Source organism: Balaenoptera musculus, chromosome 11, assembly GCF_009873245.2.
Source record: "Balaenoptera musculus isolate JJ_BM4_2016_0621 chromosome 11, mBalMus1.pri.v3, whole genome shotgun sequence".
Classification (NCBI taxonomy): Eukaryota; Metazoa; Chordata; class Mammalia; order Artiodactyla; family Balaenopteridae; genus Balaenoptera; species Balaenoptera musculus.
Genome location: NC_045795.1, coordinates 58,037,978 through 58,057,307, shown reverse-complemented (window position 1 = coordinate 58,057,307; position 19,330 = coordinate 58,037,978). Strand labels below are relative to the sequence as shown.

The 19,330-nt window shown below is 54.2% G+C and overlaps 2 protein-coding genes across 5 annotated transcripts in view; one reads left to right on the top strand and one right to left on the bottom strand.

Moving 5' to 3' along the window:
- The window catches only part of SNRK (SNF related kinase), a 61,624-nt gene extending 58,430 nt beyond the window's left edge, over window positions 1-3,194 (top strand). For all 3 annotated transcript variants that reach the window (XM_036870647.1, XM_036870646.1, XM_036870645.1), the window contains one exon: window positions 235-3,194. In XM_036870647.1, the coding sequence (XP_036726542.1) occupies window positions 235-1,459 (1,225 nt within the window). In that variant the 3' untranslated portion in view covers window positions 1,460-3,194. The remainder of the gene's footprint in view (window positions 1-234) is intronic.
- A 10,855-nt stretch (window positions 3,195-14,049) lies between these two features.
- The window catches only part of ANO10 (anoctamin 10), a 236,878-nt gene continuing 231,597 nt past the window's right edge, over window positions 14,050-19,330 (bottom strand). For both annotated transcript variants that reach the window (XM_036870648.1, XM_036870649.1), the window contains exon 13: window positions 14,050-14,367. In XM_036870648.1, the coding sequence (XP_036726543.1) occupies window positions 14,299-14,367 (69 nt within the window). In that variant the 3' untranslated portion in view covers window positions 14,050-14,298. The remainder of the gene's footprint in view (window positions 14,368-19,330) is intronic.

The following is a 19,330-nucleotide window of genomic DNA, read 5'->3' as shown; positions in this document are numbered from 1 at the left end:
AGCCATAAACGGAACCACATTTCAAAATCACATTTGCCCTTCTAGTGTCCTTGTGATGTTTACAGGATGTTGAATGGGTTTGCAAGGCTGCTGTTTCTTTTTGTGTCTTTCGTTTTCTTTTTTTTTTTTCTGTAAAGTCTGTGTATTTTGTCCCAGTAAGTTTTATTTAAGGTCCTTGAGTAAAGTCTGTGTACCATTACATAGCTTTTCTTTTTTCTTCAATCTGTTACATAGGCAGTCATGGCCAACCAAAATTGACGTGCCCCAGGACCTTGAGGATGACCTCACGGCCACTCCTTTGTCCCACGCGACTGTCCCTCAGTCTCCTGCTCGGGCTGCCGACAGTGTCCTCAACGGCCACAGGAGCAAAGGCCTGTGTGACTCGGCTAAGAAAGACGACCTCCCCGAGTTGGCCGGGCCCGCGCTGTCCACGGGGCCGCCCGCCAGCCTGAAACCCGCGGCCAGTGGGCGGAAGTGTCTGTTTCGGGTGGAGGAAGACGAAGAGGAAGACGAGGAGGACAAGAAGCCCATGTCCCTCTCCACACAGGTGGTTCTGCGCCGCAAGCCGTCCGTGACCAACCGCCTGACGTCCAGGAAGAGCGCCCCGGTCCTCAACCAGATCTTCGAGGAGGGGGAGTCGGACGACGAGTTTGACATGGATGAGAACCTGCCTCCCAAGCTGAGCCGCTTGAAGATGAACATTGCTTCCCCGGGGACGGTCCACAAACGCTACCACCGCAGGAAAAGTCAGGGCCGCGGCTCCAGCTGCAGCAGCTCGGAGACCAGCGACGACGACTCGGAGAGCCGGCGGCGGCTGGATAAAGACAGCGGCTTCACCTACTCCTGGCACCGCCGGGACAGCAGCGAGGGGCCCCCGGGCAGCGAGGGCGACGGGGGCGGCCAGAGCAAGCCGAGCCGCGGCGGCGGGGGCGCGGACAAGGCCAGCCCCAGCGAGCACAGCGCCGGCGGGGGCGGCCCCGCGGGGGGCTCGGGCGGCGCCCCGGGCGGCACATCAGGCAGCACCCGCCGCTGCGCCGGGCCCGGCTCCTCCACATCCACGCAGCTGGCCGCGCGCGGCGCCGGGGAGCTGGTGGAGAGCCTCAAACTCATGGGCCTCTGCCTCGGCTCCCAGCTGCACGGGAGCGCCAAGTACATTATCGACCCGCAGAGCAGCCTGTCGTTCTCCAGCGTGAAGGTCCAGGAGAAGTCCGCCTGGAAGATGTGCATCGGCTCCGCCGGCGGCGCGGCGCCTGCCCCAGCCGTGGGCGGCATGAAGTTCTTCTCCGACCACGTGGCAAACACCACCACGGAGTTGGACCGGATAAAGAGCAAGAATCTGAAAAACAACGTGCTCCAGCTACCTCTGTGCGAAAAGACCATCTCTGTGAACATCCAGCGGAACCCCAAGGAGGGGCTGCTGTGCGCCTCCAGCCAGGCCAGCTGCTGCCACGTCATCTGACCTCGGTGCGCTTCCTGCTCAGAGCGGCGAAGACCGGCTCACTTCACTGGTCCCTTTTCGGTTTTCCTCTTTTAAAGCGGGCAATTATTTATTACTTTTTCATTTGTTTGCCTGACGACTTGACAAATGCATGGTCTTTGTGCATGCTGCTAGACACTCCTTTTTTTCCCAGCCGAAAAGTCTTGTGTAATTTTTACATTTATAATTTTAATGTGGATGATCAGGATTAAATTAAAATGTATATTTGGAACCTAATATAAATGGAGCACTTAGAAATTTGATGTTCTGCACTTACCTAGAGAGAGAAAAAATGCTTTTCCTTGTGAAAAACCTAAATTCCTGCTCCGACCTTCTGTGACATGGAACCTCCGCGATCTGAGGCACGCTCTGGTGTCTGAGGCAGAACCAAAGCAATAACGTTGTGATGCCGTCAGGCCTAGAGCCCGCGAGCGTGCTGCGCGCCCCTAGACGCCGGGGCCCGTGCAGAGTACAGTGAGCGTCTGCACTGACAACCTTAAAACCATGATTTCAGCATACCCACACCTGTTTGTCTTAAGCTGTAGTGTGAAAACAGTTTGGGCTCTTAAAATTTAACTGAAAAAGATTTTCTCGTTTTGTAATACGTGAGATAAAGTACTTAGATTTATAAGGCAGCTTCCCCATAGAGGTAAATCACAAGCAGACAATCTCATTTTGTAATGTGATAAAGTGAACTGATGATGTCTTAACTCTACTTACAGAGTGTGTGTCTGTCTAACAGAACAAAACGATGCTTGGTGTTAATTCTTTCCTGGAGGGCACACCCCAGGGTTCCTTTACAACCACATAGATAGAAGAAACTATAGGGCCTAATATAGAAGCAAAGGTGTACCCAGATGTTGGCAAAGTCAAAACCCCATAAATGAAAAAAAAGAAAACGATGATTGGCATTTGATTTTTAGGAGTTTGATAATTAGGTTGTCTCTTTTGTTAACTTCCATTCTTTTACGTCTTTTAGCTCAGCTACCTATGAAAATTGGCTGATTAAAAAATATACATAAAAGGGTAAGAATTCACGCATAAAGCAAACAGAAATGCACAAAGCCTGCTTTGTTTTTTGTTTTTGTTTTTTTTTTTTTGCTGTGTTTTTCACTTTGCCTTCCTGCAAAAACAATAATCAAAGAACTCTTGCTTTAAACTATTCCTGTACAAAGACTACTTTTGACCAGATAATCATCTTTCGTGGCTTTTATCTTGTAGGACACAGTATCATTTTGGAAGGGACCAGATGCTACTTTTTCATGCTGTGCCCAGGGGGTCTTAAAAGCAACGCTTAGAGACATTGGTGATAGGATGTGGCTGGGCCCCAGGGCCTTCCCACACTCATCAGCCTCCTGTCATGTCTCTGCAGTGACAGTCGCCTGGTCCGTAGAGTGGGCAGAGCACCAAAGGACAGCATTCCATTGGTCACGGTTTCTCCCAAGTACACACTGACTCTGCTACTTTAGGATTCATACGTTTTACTCAGAACTCTGAATTTCACAGTATACTTAACTAAACTAAGTAAAGATGATAGTCAAAATACTTATTTTACTTTCTAGACCTAGGCTAGATACGTTTTAAGCTACAGCTCTAGTTCATTGTGGTATTTATAACTGAGAGCTATGAGAATAGGCGTGTGGGGGAAGCCACAGAACATATGTGCTTGAAATTCTTGAGCAGGGATCTTACACAGGGCCAGAAATAAGATGTGTGGTTCACACAGATAGCGAGCGTAACATCTGTGTTAAACGTAGGAGAGAAGTTTATGAAGGGCATTGGCAATAAACTCTTTGTTGCAGCTGTTTTCCAAGCAATGTAAATACTTTTTCCTGTGATTATGTATAGCCTTGGAATGGCACCTTTTAACTAACCCATATGTGTTTGGTTTTCAATGGTTTTTTATATTCAAATGTATATATGGTGCTCACTTTTAGGATCAGCAGTGTTGACCATTTATGCTGCATAGCTGTATCATAGCCTTACTAGTTGTGTGTGGTTGGTTGACCCTCTGGGTATACAAATGTTAGTCTGAGTGGCGTCTTACTCATTTGTTCCTAAGTGAATGACTGTGCATGTGTTGTATGTCATAGTATGTCGTCACATAAAAGGGAGGGAGCAAATAACCATTACATTAAGATAATATTGGACCAAATGACTTACTTGCTCTAAACAGTTTCTTGTACCCCTTAACCTGTCTTCAGAAGTTGCATAGAGTTACAGTAGTGTGTAAATTAAATATTGTGGAAAAACAATTAGTCTTGTATTTTTCTGTATGTGTGTATATATATATACATATATATACATATATATATATATATAAAATGATGTACTTCTGGCAGTTCTATCTGTATTTAAAGTTGTGACAATCTTGACACTGATTTTAAGAATAGCCGTGAGACTGACTCAAAGATGTCCCTTCCAAGTAAGAATTGATGTGTGTTAAGAGGGTACAGAATTATCAGCTGATTTGGTCGGTTGCTTCCACTGCACTGCTGGTTGATATTCCTCATTGTGTAAACATTGACAGGTATGTGACAAATGGGAAAAAAAAGTCCAGATAATAAAGTGGCATATCGGTGTTCAGCAATATAAACTGTGTCGCATATTTTGTTTCTTCTTATGAACGCAGCTCTGTATAGTCCCGGCCTGGGTTAGACCGAAGTTCTACGTGCTGTGTGCGCACCTGCACCACCAGATGTGACTGAAAAAAATGCATTCGTGACTGTTCTCACTTTAAACTCGTGACCATAAGTCTCAGGTGGGTCCCAGGACTGCCCATTAATTAAACTTTATTTCCCCAATTATCTGCTTTCCTCACTCAGCCAGTCACCATGCTCTCAATAAATAAACCAAAGCCGTTAGAACTGCCCCCAAGCTCCCACTTCTACTTTCCTACCTTGGTGTGTGTCCACGTGCCCTGCTCTTCCTCCTGGTAGCGTGACTCCAGGTAAGTCCCTTCACTTGCCCCTGGAGACTTGACAGGTGTTAAGTGAGACAGACCTGAGGACTTTGTCATTCTCTTCTTCCCTCTGCACCATCAATCTTTGCCTCTCTACTAGCTTATTCCTAACAGCAAACAAAACAAACATGATTTTATTCCCTTACCTTAAATACTTTGTTGTTTTCTCTCTAGCTGTTGCCACATTTTTCTATTCCTCTCCTCACCTCTCTCTGAACCCTTCCAATCAGGCACTGCTGCTGTCACCCCACCAAAACTGCTTTGCTCAAGGTCAGCAGTGATCTCCATGTGCTAAATCCAGTGGTCAGTTTTTAGAAACAGCTTTCAGGTATAATCCACATACCGCATAATTCACTGATTTATATCGTACAGTTCAATGGGTTTTAGTATATTGACAGAGTTGTGCAACCATTACCATAAACCCCAAAAGAAACCTTGTACCCGTTAGCACATTCTCCCTTTCCCTTCAACTCCCAGCCCAGCCTAAGCCAGACACTAACCCAGTGGTCACTTCCAGTCCCACGTTAGCATTTGTTGAGCTGATCACTCTTCCTTGCAAACTTCGCGTTGTTCAGGACCCTACTTCTACCTTGCTGCTCTTCAGTCCACTAGCTCCACGTTCTCCCAACCACTAAAGTTGGAATACCGCAGGGTTTGATTCTAGATCCTTTCTGTATCTACACGCAGTCTCTTGATCCTTAACATCCCTGTGCTGATAGAAGCCCGAAATATATTTAGCTCACGTCTCTCCCAGGAACACCAGATTCCAACTACCTATTTGATCTCTCTACTTGGATGTGTCTGATGAGCACTTCAATTTGTACAAGTCCCAAACTCATAATCCCTACTAATGTTCCCCATCTCATAAGTGACAACTCTAAACCTTCATTTGTTTTGCACAAGTCAAAAATCTTGGTGTCAGCCCTCACTCTTTGATCCCAGCATCCAATCCATGAGCACATCTTATTCACCATTCAAATATTGACACCTCATTGCCTCCACTCTTAACATTCTGGCCCATGACACCATCATCACTTATCCTGTCAACTATAAAATGCCTCTTAAAGGGTTTCATCACTTTTGCCTCGTCTCGCTTGTCTGTTTTCCAGTCAGCATTGTGAGTGATCCTTCTAAAGGCTAAATCATGCCATGTTTTGAAAGGTGATTAATTTCCAAACATTTGAGGATTTTCCACATAAGTTTCTGTTACTAATTTCTAGTTTGTTTTGTTCAGTTATGCTTTGTGTAATTTTTTTTTTTTTTTTAGTGTATTTTATTTTTGGCTGCGTTGGGTCTTCATTTGCTGTGCGTAGGCTTTCTCTGGTTGCGGCGAGCGGGGTCTACTCTTTGCTGCGGTGCGCAGGCTTCTCATTGCAGTGGCTTCTCTTATTGTGGAGCACGGGCTCTAGGCGCGCAGGCTTCGGCAGTTGTGGCATGCAGGCTCAGCAGTTGTGGCACATGGGTTCTAGAGCGCAGGCTCAATAGTTGTGGCGCCAGGGCTTAGTTTCTCTGCGGCAGGTGGGATCTTCCCAGGCCAGGGCTCGAACCCGTGTCCCCTGCATTGGCAGGCGGATTCTTAACCACTGCGCCACCAGGGAAGCCCCTGCTTTGTGTAATTTAAATCTTTTTAAGCTTACTGAAATTTGTTTTATGGCCCAGCTAATGGCCTATCTTGGTGAATGTTTATGTGAGTGCTTGAGAAGTGCTCTTGCTGGTAAAGTGTTCTATATGTTTTATACGTGTCAATAATTAACTCAAGTTGGTTGATAATGGTATTCAAGTCTTCTGTATCCTTACTGATTTTCTGTCTCATTATATAAACTACTGAGAGAGAAGTGTTGCAATCTAGCTGTAGTTATGGATTTGCCTATTTCTCCTTTTAGTTCTATCAGTTTCACTTCATGAAATTTGAAGTTCTGTTGTTAGATTTAAGATTGTTAAGTCTTCGTGATGAATTGATCCCTTTCATCATTATGAAATGTTGCTCTTTATCCCTAGTAAATTATTCTTTGTCCTGAAGTCTACTTTGTGTGATACTGATATAGCCATTCTAACTCTTTTTGACTTGTGGGAGTGTATTTTACTTTTAACCTATCTGTATCTTTATATTTAAAATAGGAGTTTTGGGGTTTTTTTGTTCTTTTTGTAGGCAGCATGTAGTTGGGTCTTGCTTTTTTGTCCAGTCTGCAAATCTTTACCTTTTATTTGGAGTACTTAGACCAATTACATTTAGTGAAATTATCAACATGGTTGAGTTTAAATCTACCTTCTTTCTAATTGTTTTCTACTTGCTTCATCTGTTCTTTGTTTCTTTTTCCGTCTTTTACTACCTTCTTTTGGTTTAACTAAGCACTTTTTATTGGCTGTGTGCCTCTCTTATTTTTTTATAGAACATAACCTTACAACTATATACTTCCATTTTCTTCCTTCTCTTCTTTGTACTGTTGTCAATCATTTTATTTTTACAGATGCATACAGAGTTTTGTTTTAGGTAGTTTTCTTTTTAAGAGAGGAAACACAGAAAAAGTCTTGTATTACCAACATCTCTATCATTTCTGTCACTCTTCATTTCCTTGTATAGATCCACATTTTGGTATTTTCCTTCTGCCTATAGAACTTTAAATTTTTTATAGTTCAGGTCTGCTGACTATATTCTGACAGCTTTTGCTTGTCTGAAAAGGTATTTTTACTTCATTTGTGAAGGCTGTTTTCATTGGGTATAGAATTCTAGCTTGACAGTTTTTTTATTGCAATGCCGGACACCGTGAATTTCACATTGTTGAGTGCTGGATTTTGTATTCATGTAAAAAGTGCTGGGTTTCGTTTTGGCATAGGGTTACTTGGAATCAGTTGGATCCTTTTGGGTCTCGCTTTTAAAGTGTGTTAGGACAGATCCAGAGCAGTCTTCAGGGCTAATTTGGCCCACCACTGAAGCAGTACCCTTCTAAGCACTCTACCGAACTCTTTCCACTCTGGCTGGTGGGAGCATGAACTGTTCTCAGCTTTGTGTAAGCTCTAAGCGTTGGTCAGTCTACTGCTTTCCTGGGGGCTTCTTTCTCCAGCTCCAGGTAGTTTTCTCATGCACATGTACCGATCAGCTCTCAAAGACGGCAAATTCCAGTTCTTGCTCACTCCTTGTGCAGCAGGATATGCCAGACTTCAGGCTACCCCTTAGCCCTGAAGTCCAGCAGGGATTGGGTTCCTCAGGCTTCTGGATCTGGCGAGGGATAGTTGAGAAGGGGAAATGGGATCTAGCCTTTCTTGAGCTGATGGAAGCCAAGCACATTGTGACTGCTAGAGAGTCATTTGTATTTTTGAGGATCCCCGACTCCTGAACACCTCTCTCCCAGCAAAGTGTTACGTGTTGGAAAGTTGAGAAGAGGGAAAACACAGAACCTTGGTCCTTGTGAGTTCATAATGCCCTTGGAGAAGAAACAGGGATTTAAATTAGCACCAGATGACCATCAGAGGTGGTGACGGGTCACAGGGCACTGCTGTGAGGGCCGGGAGAGTTCCAAGACAGGTGAGTCAGGGGAGGGAGGGAGAGTGCAGGAGGCAGAGAATTGAGCTGGGTAGGATCCGGGTCATCGGTCCCTGTGAGCCACAGGAGACAGGCGTGGACTTTGCTGGGAGAGAAGGGTCCGTTCTTCTTCTTGACTGCTTTATCCCTTCACAGGGACTCCAGGGTTTCTGGACTGGAAGACTGGAAGAACTGGAGGACTGCGGGCCATGGCTAGAAAGAGTGTTGCCAGGTGGAACGTCAGTGTTAGGGTGGAAAGGAGGCAGATTCAACATCCCACTGTCACTCAGGGCCCCTGCTTAGAAGGGCCCTCTCTTGGCTTGACACTCTGCTCTTAGTTTCTTGTCTTGAAATTCTTGAAACTTTTGAAAAGGGGGACTGCATTTTCATCTTGCACTGGGCCCTGCAGGTTATGCACCTGGCTGAGGGGTTAGCTCTGTATTCTGCAGGTATGAAGGAGGTGATCTCAGCCACGAGGATGGGAGGCTTTGGTGAGAGCAGAGGCCCAGAGAGAGCAGCCAAGGCCAGAGACAGAAGCCCAGGGGCCGCCTCAAGTGTGGGGCTGAGAGGAGGCATCAGGGAAGCAAGGAGTGGAGACCACCGAGTGGGAGAGCAACAGGTGAGCCCGAGAACTGCTCGCCGAGGCTGTGGTCTCTGAGGCGGAGGAGAACGAGAGGTGGAAGCAGGTCCTGAGGAGGCCTCTCTGAGAAGTGTCGGCAGTGAGGCGGCCGCGGTAACGGTGAGTGTGTGGGCGGGACTCTGAGAGCGCCCCGCGGGAAGGGACCGCTAGGCGGGCTGTGGGGCTCAGAAGGGTACACGGCGCTGACCCGACCCGAGAGCCACCCCTCAGGTTGCCCCCCCTGCATGCGGCAAGGGGAGGCAGTGGATGACCTCTGACCTTCCAGGGGGCTGGGCAAAGCAGTATTAAAGCACTAGGCTACGGGTTCACTTTAAACCACACTGGAACTCTTACGTAACAGATGTCTATGCATCTTGTTACCTTTCTAATACCTGAAAAAATTCCAAATTCTGTGAGACCCCTGGTCCTGAGGGATGCGGACACGCAGATGAGACCATGTCGGGCAGCTCATTACACCTTGTGATGGGAAGGCATTTGGAGTCAGGGGCTGAGACCTGGTCTCACAACATGCCCCAAGGGGTTCCAGCGTGCCGAAGCTTCCCTGGGACCCGCCGTCTGGGAGCAGATTAGGACCGAGGAAGAAGCGTCTCTCGGCCCCGGGATGCCTGTGGTGTGTTAAGGAGTCGGTACCTTCAGCGTGTTTGTGTAGGAAGCACAGCAAAAACCTGGACCAGTGGGCACACGGTTTAGGTGGGAGTCAGCACATCACTGGGTCGGTTCAGGTTATTAACGCAGATCCCTACCTGCATCCTTCCTTCAGTTGTGGCCCAAATGCCAGGGGCTGCTCATCCAGGGCACAGGCAGGGCGCCCCGGCTGGCGGGCAGTCGGGCAGGTCCTGGAAGGCAGTTGTTGGTACCACGCTTGGTCTCCCCGTTTATTTAGCTGACTCCATCTGCAAAGGGCCAGCCCTGTGGTGCCAGTTTTCGGCCTTGTGTTCTGGGATTGGAGAGGCAGAGATCACTGTAAGTGGCTCTTCAGCCTCCCTTAGGGTGGAAACATATCTGTTTCCTATTTTCGAGCCAGACAGCTGTGTAAAGGGCGGCACGGGTCTGTGTCTGCACTACTGAGCTGCCCTCTGGTCCTTTGTTCGGCACTCCGATGATCTTCCTGGTCCTGAGCAGATGACTGCCTTCACACCTTGGGCCTGTTGGACACCTGCGGGGGCGGGGGCGGGGGGGTGTCGTGCTCCCCGCACGAGGGTCCACAGACCTGGGCTCACCCGGCTCTGCCCTTCCCGCGTCCTCCTGCCCGGGCCGCGGTGCTCTCGGCTGTGCACAGGAGAAGACAGCGGGTAGCGGAAGGAGCCACGTGATCCCGATGCTTTGTGCCGCATTTTCCCTGTCCCCCGAGGGAGTTCACCAGCAGCCAGAAAGGTCCAGAGAGGAGGCCACGTGTCATCTGCGTGATCTGTGCCACAAGCTCAAGGGAAAATGCCGTCGTATCTCTTTTACGTTTGTTGATCACGTGAGGCTCACAGACCAGTTAGCAGGAAGCCCGGCGTCCCCTCCCTCCTGAGTGGTGGTGGCTCTGCCTCTGACCTGCCCGGGTATCCCAGGGGCTTCCAAAGGGTCGTGGGGCATGCCAGTCATCCAACGCCGGGTGTTGGAACTGGAAGGTCTCTTTGGCCCTGCGCCCCGTTGCTCCTCTGCCCCAGGTCCTGTTCAGGCCCAGGGGTGCCCACCCAGTGCGAGGGAGGTCCTCGTTGCTCCAGATCCCTGGTACCTTGGTGACGAGGCAGCAGGGGAGGAGGCTGGCTCTGCGGGGCCGTTAGCATCAGCCCCTCCTGGGGAGAAGCCGGCAGGGCCTCTGCTCCCCTCAGTTCGCACACTCCAGAGTGTGCAGCGTGTGGCAGCGCCCACCGCAGGCATCGTCAAGGACATGGAGCCCCAGGCCAGGCTGCCAAAACCCGGTTCCTCAGGCCTGCGTGGTGGCACCCGAGCATCCGCATTGAACAGGGTGCAGGTGAGTCTCTCTTGGGGGTCTGCGGCCCGCTTGCTGATGCCAGCCTCACTGCCCGCCCAGTGCAGGGCTTGGCTGGGGCCCCAGCTAGCTCGCAAGACCTCCTAACTCTGAGTCTTAGAAGGTTGGGATGAGGAGCGTCCCATACCCTTCCCAGGTGCCCACTTGTGCAGACACCAAAGACCACAGACAGGCCTCTTGTTAGGACGCGGGGAAGCGCCTTCCTTCCTCTGCAGAGGCTGCGGCCCCTCGTGGTGGTGACACAAGGGTGCTCCCAGGCTGGAGCGTGCTGAGGACACAGCTACCCCGGCAGAGGGGCCATGTCTTTCTTCCAGTCCCTGGTGGCCCTGGAAGGTGCTGGTGGCTCCGCTTCTGTCAGGTCCCTTCTCTTCAGGCCACCCTAGGGCAGGGCATGGGGGCATGGAGGGCAGTCCTCGGACTTGGCTGACCCGCAAGAAGCTCGCCATTACCTGCTGCTTGCCCGGCGCCGGGGGCTGTCATTGCAGGGCCGTGGGTTAAACTGAGTCAGGAAGAGTCTGGATCCCAGGGTTCTTGTTCTGTGGCCTTTGGTCTTCCGTCTTCTTGTTGCTAGTTTCCTGCTGGAAGGAGGGCAGGAGCTCCAGGGTCAGGGCTGATTGATAGAGAGCTGGGGCCGAGGGTCTGGTACAGGCTGCAAGCACCGTCCTGGCAGATGTGGGCCACGCTGCCGTCAATCCCCTGAAGCCCCCTGTGCCTCAGTTTTCTCATCTATAAAATAGGGACAGTAGGAAGAACCGAGGCCCAGAGGGTGTATCAAGGAGGGAAGTGGCCTCTGGCTTCCCTGTAGGGCTGGGTATCCCCAACCATTTGCTTCTAGTTTCCTCCCAAAAGCCAGCAGCATAAAGATTTGTTCTCACGTCTGAGCTCTGGAGCCGCTGGTGGGGAGTGAGTCAGTGTGGCCACCAGGGGGGAGAGAAGGGTCCACTGCCTGCCCCCCGCCTGCACCCAGGCCCACCAGGCCTGACCATAGAGAGCAAGGGGGCGCCTGTGTGGGGGGCACGGGCCCAGCCCCTGCCCCCGGGGGCCCACTGAATGTCGGTGGCCCAGAACTGAGTATCATGCTGGTGGCGTGAGAGGGGGATAGTCGGGCTGAGAAGTGAATTGGGCCGGGGCGCAATGGCAATCTGTGGACTCAGCGACAGTCTGTATTTCACGGCTTGAGGGAGGGCGGCAGTCAGGGGAGAGGCCACGGCAGGCAAGGAGCGGCGCTGCGGCCTGGCCCTGCCCCAGAGAGCGTCCCGCCCAGCGAGGGCCACCCGTGCGGCCGCACACGCCTCGTCTCGCTGGGACCCTCCCAGCAGGGCCGGCGGAACGGGACTTGTGTGGGAACGGGGGCATCACCTGTCTCCGGTCTCCCCAGGTGCTGAGGCTCTTCTCTGGGGACCTGCCCACGCAGCGGCTCCTCGAGAGCCGTCTGGTGGCCGGGCTTGGGTCCAAGGACCTGGGGTCACTGCAGTGCGGGCAAGGCCTCACGCGCCCTGAGAACCGGGGCAGGCTGTGTGCACAGGAGACCGGGTTCCTGGCTGCCCGCTCCCTGCTCGGTCTGGAGACACCGCTGCCTCGGTCTCCTGCTGGCGCCATCTCTTTATGCACCTTTTCTTACCCGGGCTCGGGCTCCTGCCTCACCTGTTCCCGGTAGGCGGTGCCTGCGGCTCTTGTGCACTCCATGGGGGAAGGCGGGCTAGGAACGACGAGAGGAGGGCTCTCCCGCAGCCGGAATCCTCGGGGCGTCTGGAGAACTGGGGAGCAGCGCAGGGCACGTCCTGTGACCACAGAGGCCGGAGGCAGCGCAGCGGAGTTGGGGGTGGGGCACGAGGACCGCAGGGCCAGCAGGGCAGCGGGGGGCGGGGGTGGGAGCTGAGGCTGGGGTGAGGCCAGAACAAGCGGACAAGGGCCGAGCCTGCGAGGATGAGGTGCAGACCAGCGGAGCGGGGCCGGCATCCTCCTCACGCACGTGAGGCCACTGAGCGGCGGTGGGACAGTGTCATCCTGGGTGTCTCCCTCAGGTCGCTTAGGGTGACAAGGGACTACGAGATGCGCAGTGAAGGACACCTTGGTTTCTTCCACCCCTGCTCCTGGGCACCTGCCACGAGCCAGACGCCACCGACGCCGAGCGCTGGGACACCAAGAGGAGTTCTGGGGGCCTAGCGGGCCTACGCGGCCCCTCCTTCCTGCCAGCCTCCCTCTTGTCTCCACCTGACCGGCTCCCACGTCCATCCTCCTCCTCCCCGAGGCCCAGGAACCCGCCCCAGTGAGGTGGGTCCCCGCGTCCAGGCTGACCCGGTCCCGTTTCCCCCGAGCATGACTGGCTTAGTCCTGGGTAAGTGACGTGGTTCTGCTGGGTCAGACTGAGGAAGAGCAGGGGGAGGCTTCTGGGAAAGACAGCGCAGGGAGCCCGGGGTCCGCACTGTCGCAGGGCGAGGAGGGCCAGCCTGGAGAGCAGCTGTGAGCCCACAGGTGGGGAGGTGAGCTGATGGGGTCCACCCGGAACCCACCGCCTCACACCCAGCTGCACTCATGTGACTGGTCCCCAAAACCCGCTCTGGGGGAGACAGAGCTGGGTCCAAGGACCCACCTGAACTGTCTCCTTTCCCAGCAACCACAGGCGCCCAGGCTGGAATTGCAGGGAAGCTCTTGGCGGCTCAGGACTGGAGTGGCGGCTACCATTCCCTGGTGTTTTAAGACCCGAGAATGTTCTAGAAAGTATCCATCAAGCACGGAACCACCAGTGAGTACTTGTGCCATGCAGGGCCTTAGACCAAGGGGGCAGGGCAAGGCTGACCACAGGCGTCCGTGCTGGCAAAGACGACAGTCTGGCAGCACCCGCTGACCAACCACGCGGGGCAGACAGGAGAGCTGGGCTTCCAAGAGCATGCGTGGAGCGGGCCTGCTGTGGCCACCCCGGTCTTGATGTGAAGGAGGGAATCGAGGGGCCGGACACGGAGCGAGGGACACGGGTCTAGACCTGCCCGGCCTTCCCCAGGTGGGCCCGGTGTCCTGGCTATGAGGGACCAGTGGGGCGGGGCTGGCTGTTGTCTGGGGTAGTTTGAGCAGCCGGTGGGAAAGGAAGCCAGGCCTGGCCTGAGCGGGGTGGTCCCCAGGGCTGGACCAGAGCCAGGAGCCCAGAGGGCGGTTCCCGGGGGCCGGGGGATGCTGTGCCGGCGAAAGAGCTGCCCCCCTGCGGGCACAGCCGGGACAGACCCCCCCCCAGGTGTGGCCCAGCCGGCCGGGTGTGCTGAAGGCAGCCCAGCGGCCCCTGCCGCGCACCCCCAGGGAAGGCCCGGCGGCAGCAGAACCTCCCGAGGACCCCTGGGGCTTCCGCGCGCCTTGGAAGCGGCCCAGCCTCGAGGCTAGCCTAGCCCGGCCCTTGGCTGCCCAGGCGGCTCCCCCTTCCACGACCCGGCTCGGAGCAGAGGGGCCGCTCCGTCCACACACGGAAGGAGGCGTCAGGCGGGCGTGAGGCCTTTAATAGCTCGGTGACCTCTGTGAACATAGAGCAGGACAGAGCCAGAGAGAGGCACCTCGCTGGACGCCCCCGCCTGCCACCCCGACGGGCCGAAGGTCACTGTGAAGGCGACCCGGGGAGCTGGCGGTTCGTCCACGTGCCAGGCTGGGCAGCGGCGGCTCCAGAGCAAGGTCGGGCGGCGGGCGTGCAGGCGGGGCTCCGCGCGGGGAGGGCGCCCGCTGGCTCCACCGGCCCTCAGGGCGCCGCCTCCTTCCCGCCTTCCCTCCAGTCCTCTTTCAGGTTCTCGGCCACGCGCTGCATCTGCTGTGGAGAGAACACAGGACACGCTGAGTCACGTGAGGCTGGGCGGCAGGAGTCCTGCGGCTCCAGTCCCGGGGCCCCGCCGCCTGGGTGCCCTGGGTGCTGGATGACGTGCGTAGAGCTCTGCCCTAGTTACTGAACCGATGAATAACTCCTTTGGGATCTGGCTTAAAATACACAGAGGTTTTTGATAACAGCTATTTACTTATGGAGGAAACAAGACTCTGAGCACAAACACTGCTGGTGCCCGGGTACCTGGCTGCCCCCCTTGGGAGCCCCAAACACCACGCGGGCTGCACACGGCGCACACTCCGTCCGGCTGTCGGGGAGAGGAGGCCCGTTCACAGACTGCAAGTCGAAAGCCTCTGCCTCCTGCTCCAGCCTGCTTTCCTCCCCGAAGGCTCCTTTAGGTCTGTAGCATCTCAGGAGGCCCCCGTCACTGCAGACAGTCCTCATCTTTTCTAGCCAGTTCTGCCTTCCGCAGGGCCGCGCCGAGATGGGCTCCCGGCAGCTGGCCCCGTCCATCTGGGCTGCGGAGGGGCCTGCCTGGGTCTGGGGGAGCAAGGGTTAGGGGACGGCTCCTGATGGGGGAGGTGCCGAGTGGGGACGGGCTCTTCCCGCAGCCTTTGAGCGGGCGCGGGCGCGGAGAGGTGCTGACGAGCGCCCCTCAGCTGCGGGGTTTATGCGACCTTCAGCCTGACGGGACGGCAGAGATGGTGCGATTTAGTTCACAAACCTGGAGAAGCAGAGCGGCCATGCCACCTGATTCCCCCCAGAAGTTAGTTTTTGCCTCTGCAACCTTTTCCGTTACTCATGTCTCCCGTGCTCTCACGAGCCCACTTCGACTGTCAACTACTGATGTAAAATGTAGTATTTCACCCCAGATGCACTTCAGACTCTTGCAGCTGGTGTCATTTAATACTTACGAGACCTTTAAACATGTCTATTTATGAGAGACAGAAAGGGGGTGAGGCACAGAATATGAATCTATTTCCTGATTTGACAAGTAACCGTAAGAAACTAAAAGCGAAATAAATTTAACTAAACTAGCATCAGAATGAGGATACGATATTCCCTAGTTTGTCACGGAATCTACCAGCCACACTTGCCCTCCACACGGGGAGGACAGCCATAATGGGTTTTGACTGAAAGGAGCCTTCGAGGCTCCCTGCGAACTGCGACCAGCCCCCCGTCTACGTGTGTGGCTGTGGAGGGGGGAGCCCCTTGGCGTCAGGCCAGAGCGTCCCGCAGACCTCCCGGGAGGGGCCCCTGCCCACAGCGGCCAGGCCGAGGGGAGCCGTCTGACGGGCCCTCTGCCTTGAATGACCCAGCCCCAAGTGACCTAGCTTTTCGGAAATGCCTCTTCTTTCAGGTACCAGGTCGGGGGCTTGGCCCAGGCCGGGGAAGAGACTCAGAACCCACTGGGCTTGGACGACTGTCCACCCGCAGTGCCTGCCCTGCTGAGGGCAGCTCCTAAGGGTAGCGGTTCCTGGACGTCACGGGCTCGTCTATACTTAACCGCACTGCTGGAAGCAAAGGTAGGAACTGGGGCAGGGACCGCCCCCCCGCCCCCCGCCCCTGGCCTCTCATGCAGTCTACACAGGAGCTCCTGTCTCCACTCGTGCCCTTTCCTCGCCTGTCCTGGAGCAAGGCTGCTTCTGAAGCTGACGAGTGACAGGCCCCCAGGCCTCTGGGTCGGGCCAACCCTACTCCACCCACCGGCCGCCCCATGGCTGGGTCCCTCAAGGCTCGATCTGCCTCACAGAGCTTTGTGATCCCCAAAGGCAACGTGGCCCGTGGGGGGCGGGAAGGCTTCTGCCCCCATGACCTCTACCTGGCCTTCCTCAGCACAGTGCCGAGGCCCTGGGAAGTGGCAGGGAGCTGGGGCTCGGCCTGTCTTCCTGTGTCTCCTGTATCCCCTGGCTGGACACGCTGCACAGGGGGCAGGACCAGAACTTAAGACCTGTAGCTAAAGCCCAAAGAAAAACCCCAGCAGCTAAGAGGAAACAAACTGCAATGGCCCGCTTGCCTGAGATGAAGAGTTCAGCTGGATTTGAGGTCAGTGAGCGACGCTCCAACCTTTCCTGCACAAACGGGGCAGGCCTACTTGGCTCCTGCCTGAAAGATGGGGTCAGATGCCATCTGGCCTCGAGACAGCTTCTCCTGGGTCAACCGGCCGCTGCCCACTGCTCTTGGGTCTGGATCCCCTCAGTGTGCGGTCATGTAGCTTGTAATGAAACTGCCCCCCGCCCCAGCGAAGCTGCCCACATCCTCGCCTACTGGTGAAATGGTGGGCATTGGCAGAATTAACTCCAGAAGCACAAAATTGCTGCTCTGAAGGCACCCTGATGATCATTTGGTCCTGTGGTCACTTAAGGGTCCTGAGACCTTGTTAAATGCAGACTCTTGGTCCCTCCCCGAGATGCTAAGATGCTGTCCTGCTGGCTTGTAGAGGGACCCAGGACTCTCTGAACTTGTAGCAAGCCCTCGAAGTTTCTCCGAGGACAAACCCAGGGCGGGGAGTCACCGGTTTGCTCTCTGCCATCTTTCACCAGCACTCAAGCCACGCTGGGCAGACCCAGGCCACCGTGCGTGCTCTGGCCGGGGCGGGGGGGCGGGGGGGCGGGGGGCCGGGGGGGGGGGCGGGGGGGCGTCCCCTCAGGGCCTCACGCTGCCTCCGGCAGCTCAGCTCTTTGGCATCTTCTCTTTAGCTGCCCTGCCTGGAGGGTAGGGTGGGGTGGGAAGGAGCGGCAATATCCCCTTGAAAAAACTGCCTTTTCTAGGGATTCTTAAAACCTTATTAAAAAGACAAGCAGGATAAAAGTCCTGACTTCTTCCCCATAAAAAGCACCAGAATGAAGAGAGAACGAAATTTTCCTCAACTCATGATTCATTAAAACACTCACGCTCCAAATTACTCTTTAAAAAGCACAGACTGATTTTTGGCATCATCATTAGCAATGATTATACAGGCAGACCTTGTTTCATTGTGCTTCACAGAAATTGAGTTTTTTTACAAATTGAAGGTTTGTGGCAATCCTGTGTTGAGCAATTCTATTGGTGCCATTTTTCAAACAGCATTATTTTTAAATTAAGGTATGTACATTGTTTTTTATAGACATAATGCTACTGCACACTTAATATAGTACAGTGTAAGCATAACTTTCATATACGTTGGAAAACCAAAAATTCACATGACTCGCTTTATTGCAGTGGTCTGGAACCAAACCCTGGGTATCTCGGAGGTCTGCCTGTAACAGGAACCGAATCACCAAGAGTGCTGGCCAAACATGCAGCTTAACCTGAGAAAGGGTGAGTAAGCAGATCCCTTTTTCCCTGTGGAGAAGTGCAGAAATGTGTTCTGAGACCTGCAGTGCTTCCCACAGTCCTCACACGGGGCTTCATCCTCGCGGGCTTGTAGCGGAGACTCTCCCTCGCTGAGCCCAGAATCAGTTTTGGGATCCTTCTACTCGCATCGCTCAGGAAATCGATTGATTACAGTATTGCCCAGTTTTCAATCTGTTAGCAGCTGTTCCATTACTCCTTCCCTCAGAGCAACAACCAGCGGCCCAGAAGGACTCTATCTGGGCAGGTCTTGGCTGAGGACAGGCCAAACCTGTGCATTCATCTCTTCCTGTTTGTTTGCTAGAGGGCTCCAGTCTCTCTGAGTGCGGAGCTCGGTGGCCGGAGCCAGGCCATCCCACGACAGCAGCTCAACACGAACTGGGCTCTCAGGTCAGTTCAGCTCAGCAACAGCACCTGGGGGACCAGGGTCCCTGAGTCCCACCAGCCTCAGGTGCGCAGCCCTGGTGACAGCACTGCCATCGCCCGTCCCTACTTCCCCTACCCCACTCCGTTTGGATTTAATGGGCGGGGGTGTGGCCTGGGGGTTAGCAGAGCTCCCCTGGGTGGTTCTAGCGCACAGCTGGGGTGGAGAACCACTGCCTGGAAGGAAGCCCCTTCCACAGTGGGCGGGGCCGGCGGGAGAGGGCGCTTCCCTCGTGCACAGCTGTGCCCTCCCTCCCCATCCACCCCGGCAACCACAAGCATGTCTCCTCTATCCTGTCCCTTGTTTGAGGTCATGTACTCAGAGTCAGGGCAAAATTAAGCAAGGGTCTGGCAATTCAGGTGAAAAGGGAAGTAGAGAATGGGCCTTTTGAAGCACCGCATTTTCACAAAGACGATTTTTGTCTGTGAGATCTAGAGGAAAGTCCCTCAAACAAGCAGCAGGCTGAACACGTTCGGAAGTAACAGTTAAAAACTCCAGGTCTGTCCTGGGCCTGGCGATGCCATCAGGCTCTGACGACCCCAAGCAGTGGGTGGAGGGGCAGCACCAGCGGGAGTTACATCCACTTCCTCTCCCGCTGGAGGGGTTGGTTCCTAAATGTAGAAGTGTGAGATTTGCTGACACCCAAACAGGCCAGTGCTCTGAATCCCTCACCTCCCACCCCGGCCAACTTTTCTCCCAGTCGTCCCCATCTCAGGGACCACTCCCAGCCGGCTACTCGGACCCAAACTGCAGACGTCACCCTGGATGACTCTCTGCCCCTCCCCGCCGGGTCCTGGCGACTCCACCTGCCAAGCACACCCCACTCCTCCCATCTCCTGCCTTAGGGCTGTCGCCCCGCTACACCGAAACCACCTCCCAAACCTTCCCACGCTTGTGCAAACGCAGCCCAAGCCACGCTGTAAAACGGGGGACCAGAACATGCCACTACAGGGGCTTCCCAAAGACTCGAGACGGAAGCTCAAGCCTCCGCTTTTCTCTCACAGCCCCGCTGCCTCCAGTCCAGCTCCTTCCCGCAGGCTCCTCACCATCTGCCTCGCCTGCCCTGCCCCTGAGCTTTGCTCCTCAGCCTGTCTTCCCCCAGAGAAGCCGTCCCAAATCACGTACCGCAGAGGAGTCTCCCGGCACCGTCACATCCCTCTATTTTAATTCCTGCACTCCACTCAGACCATCTGGTTT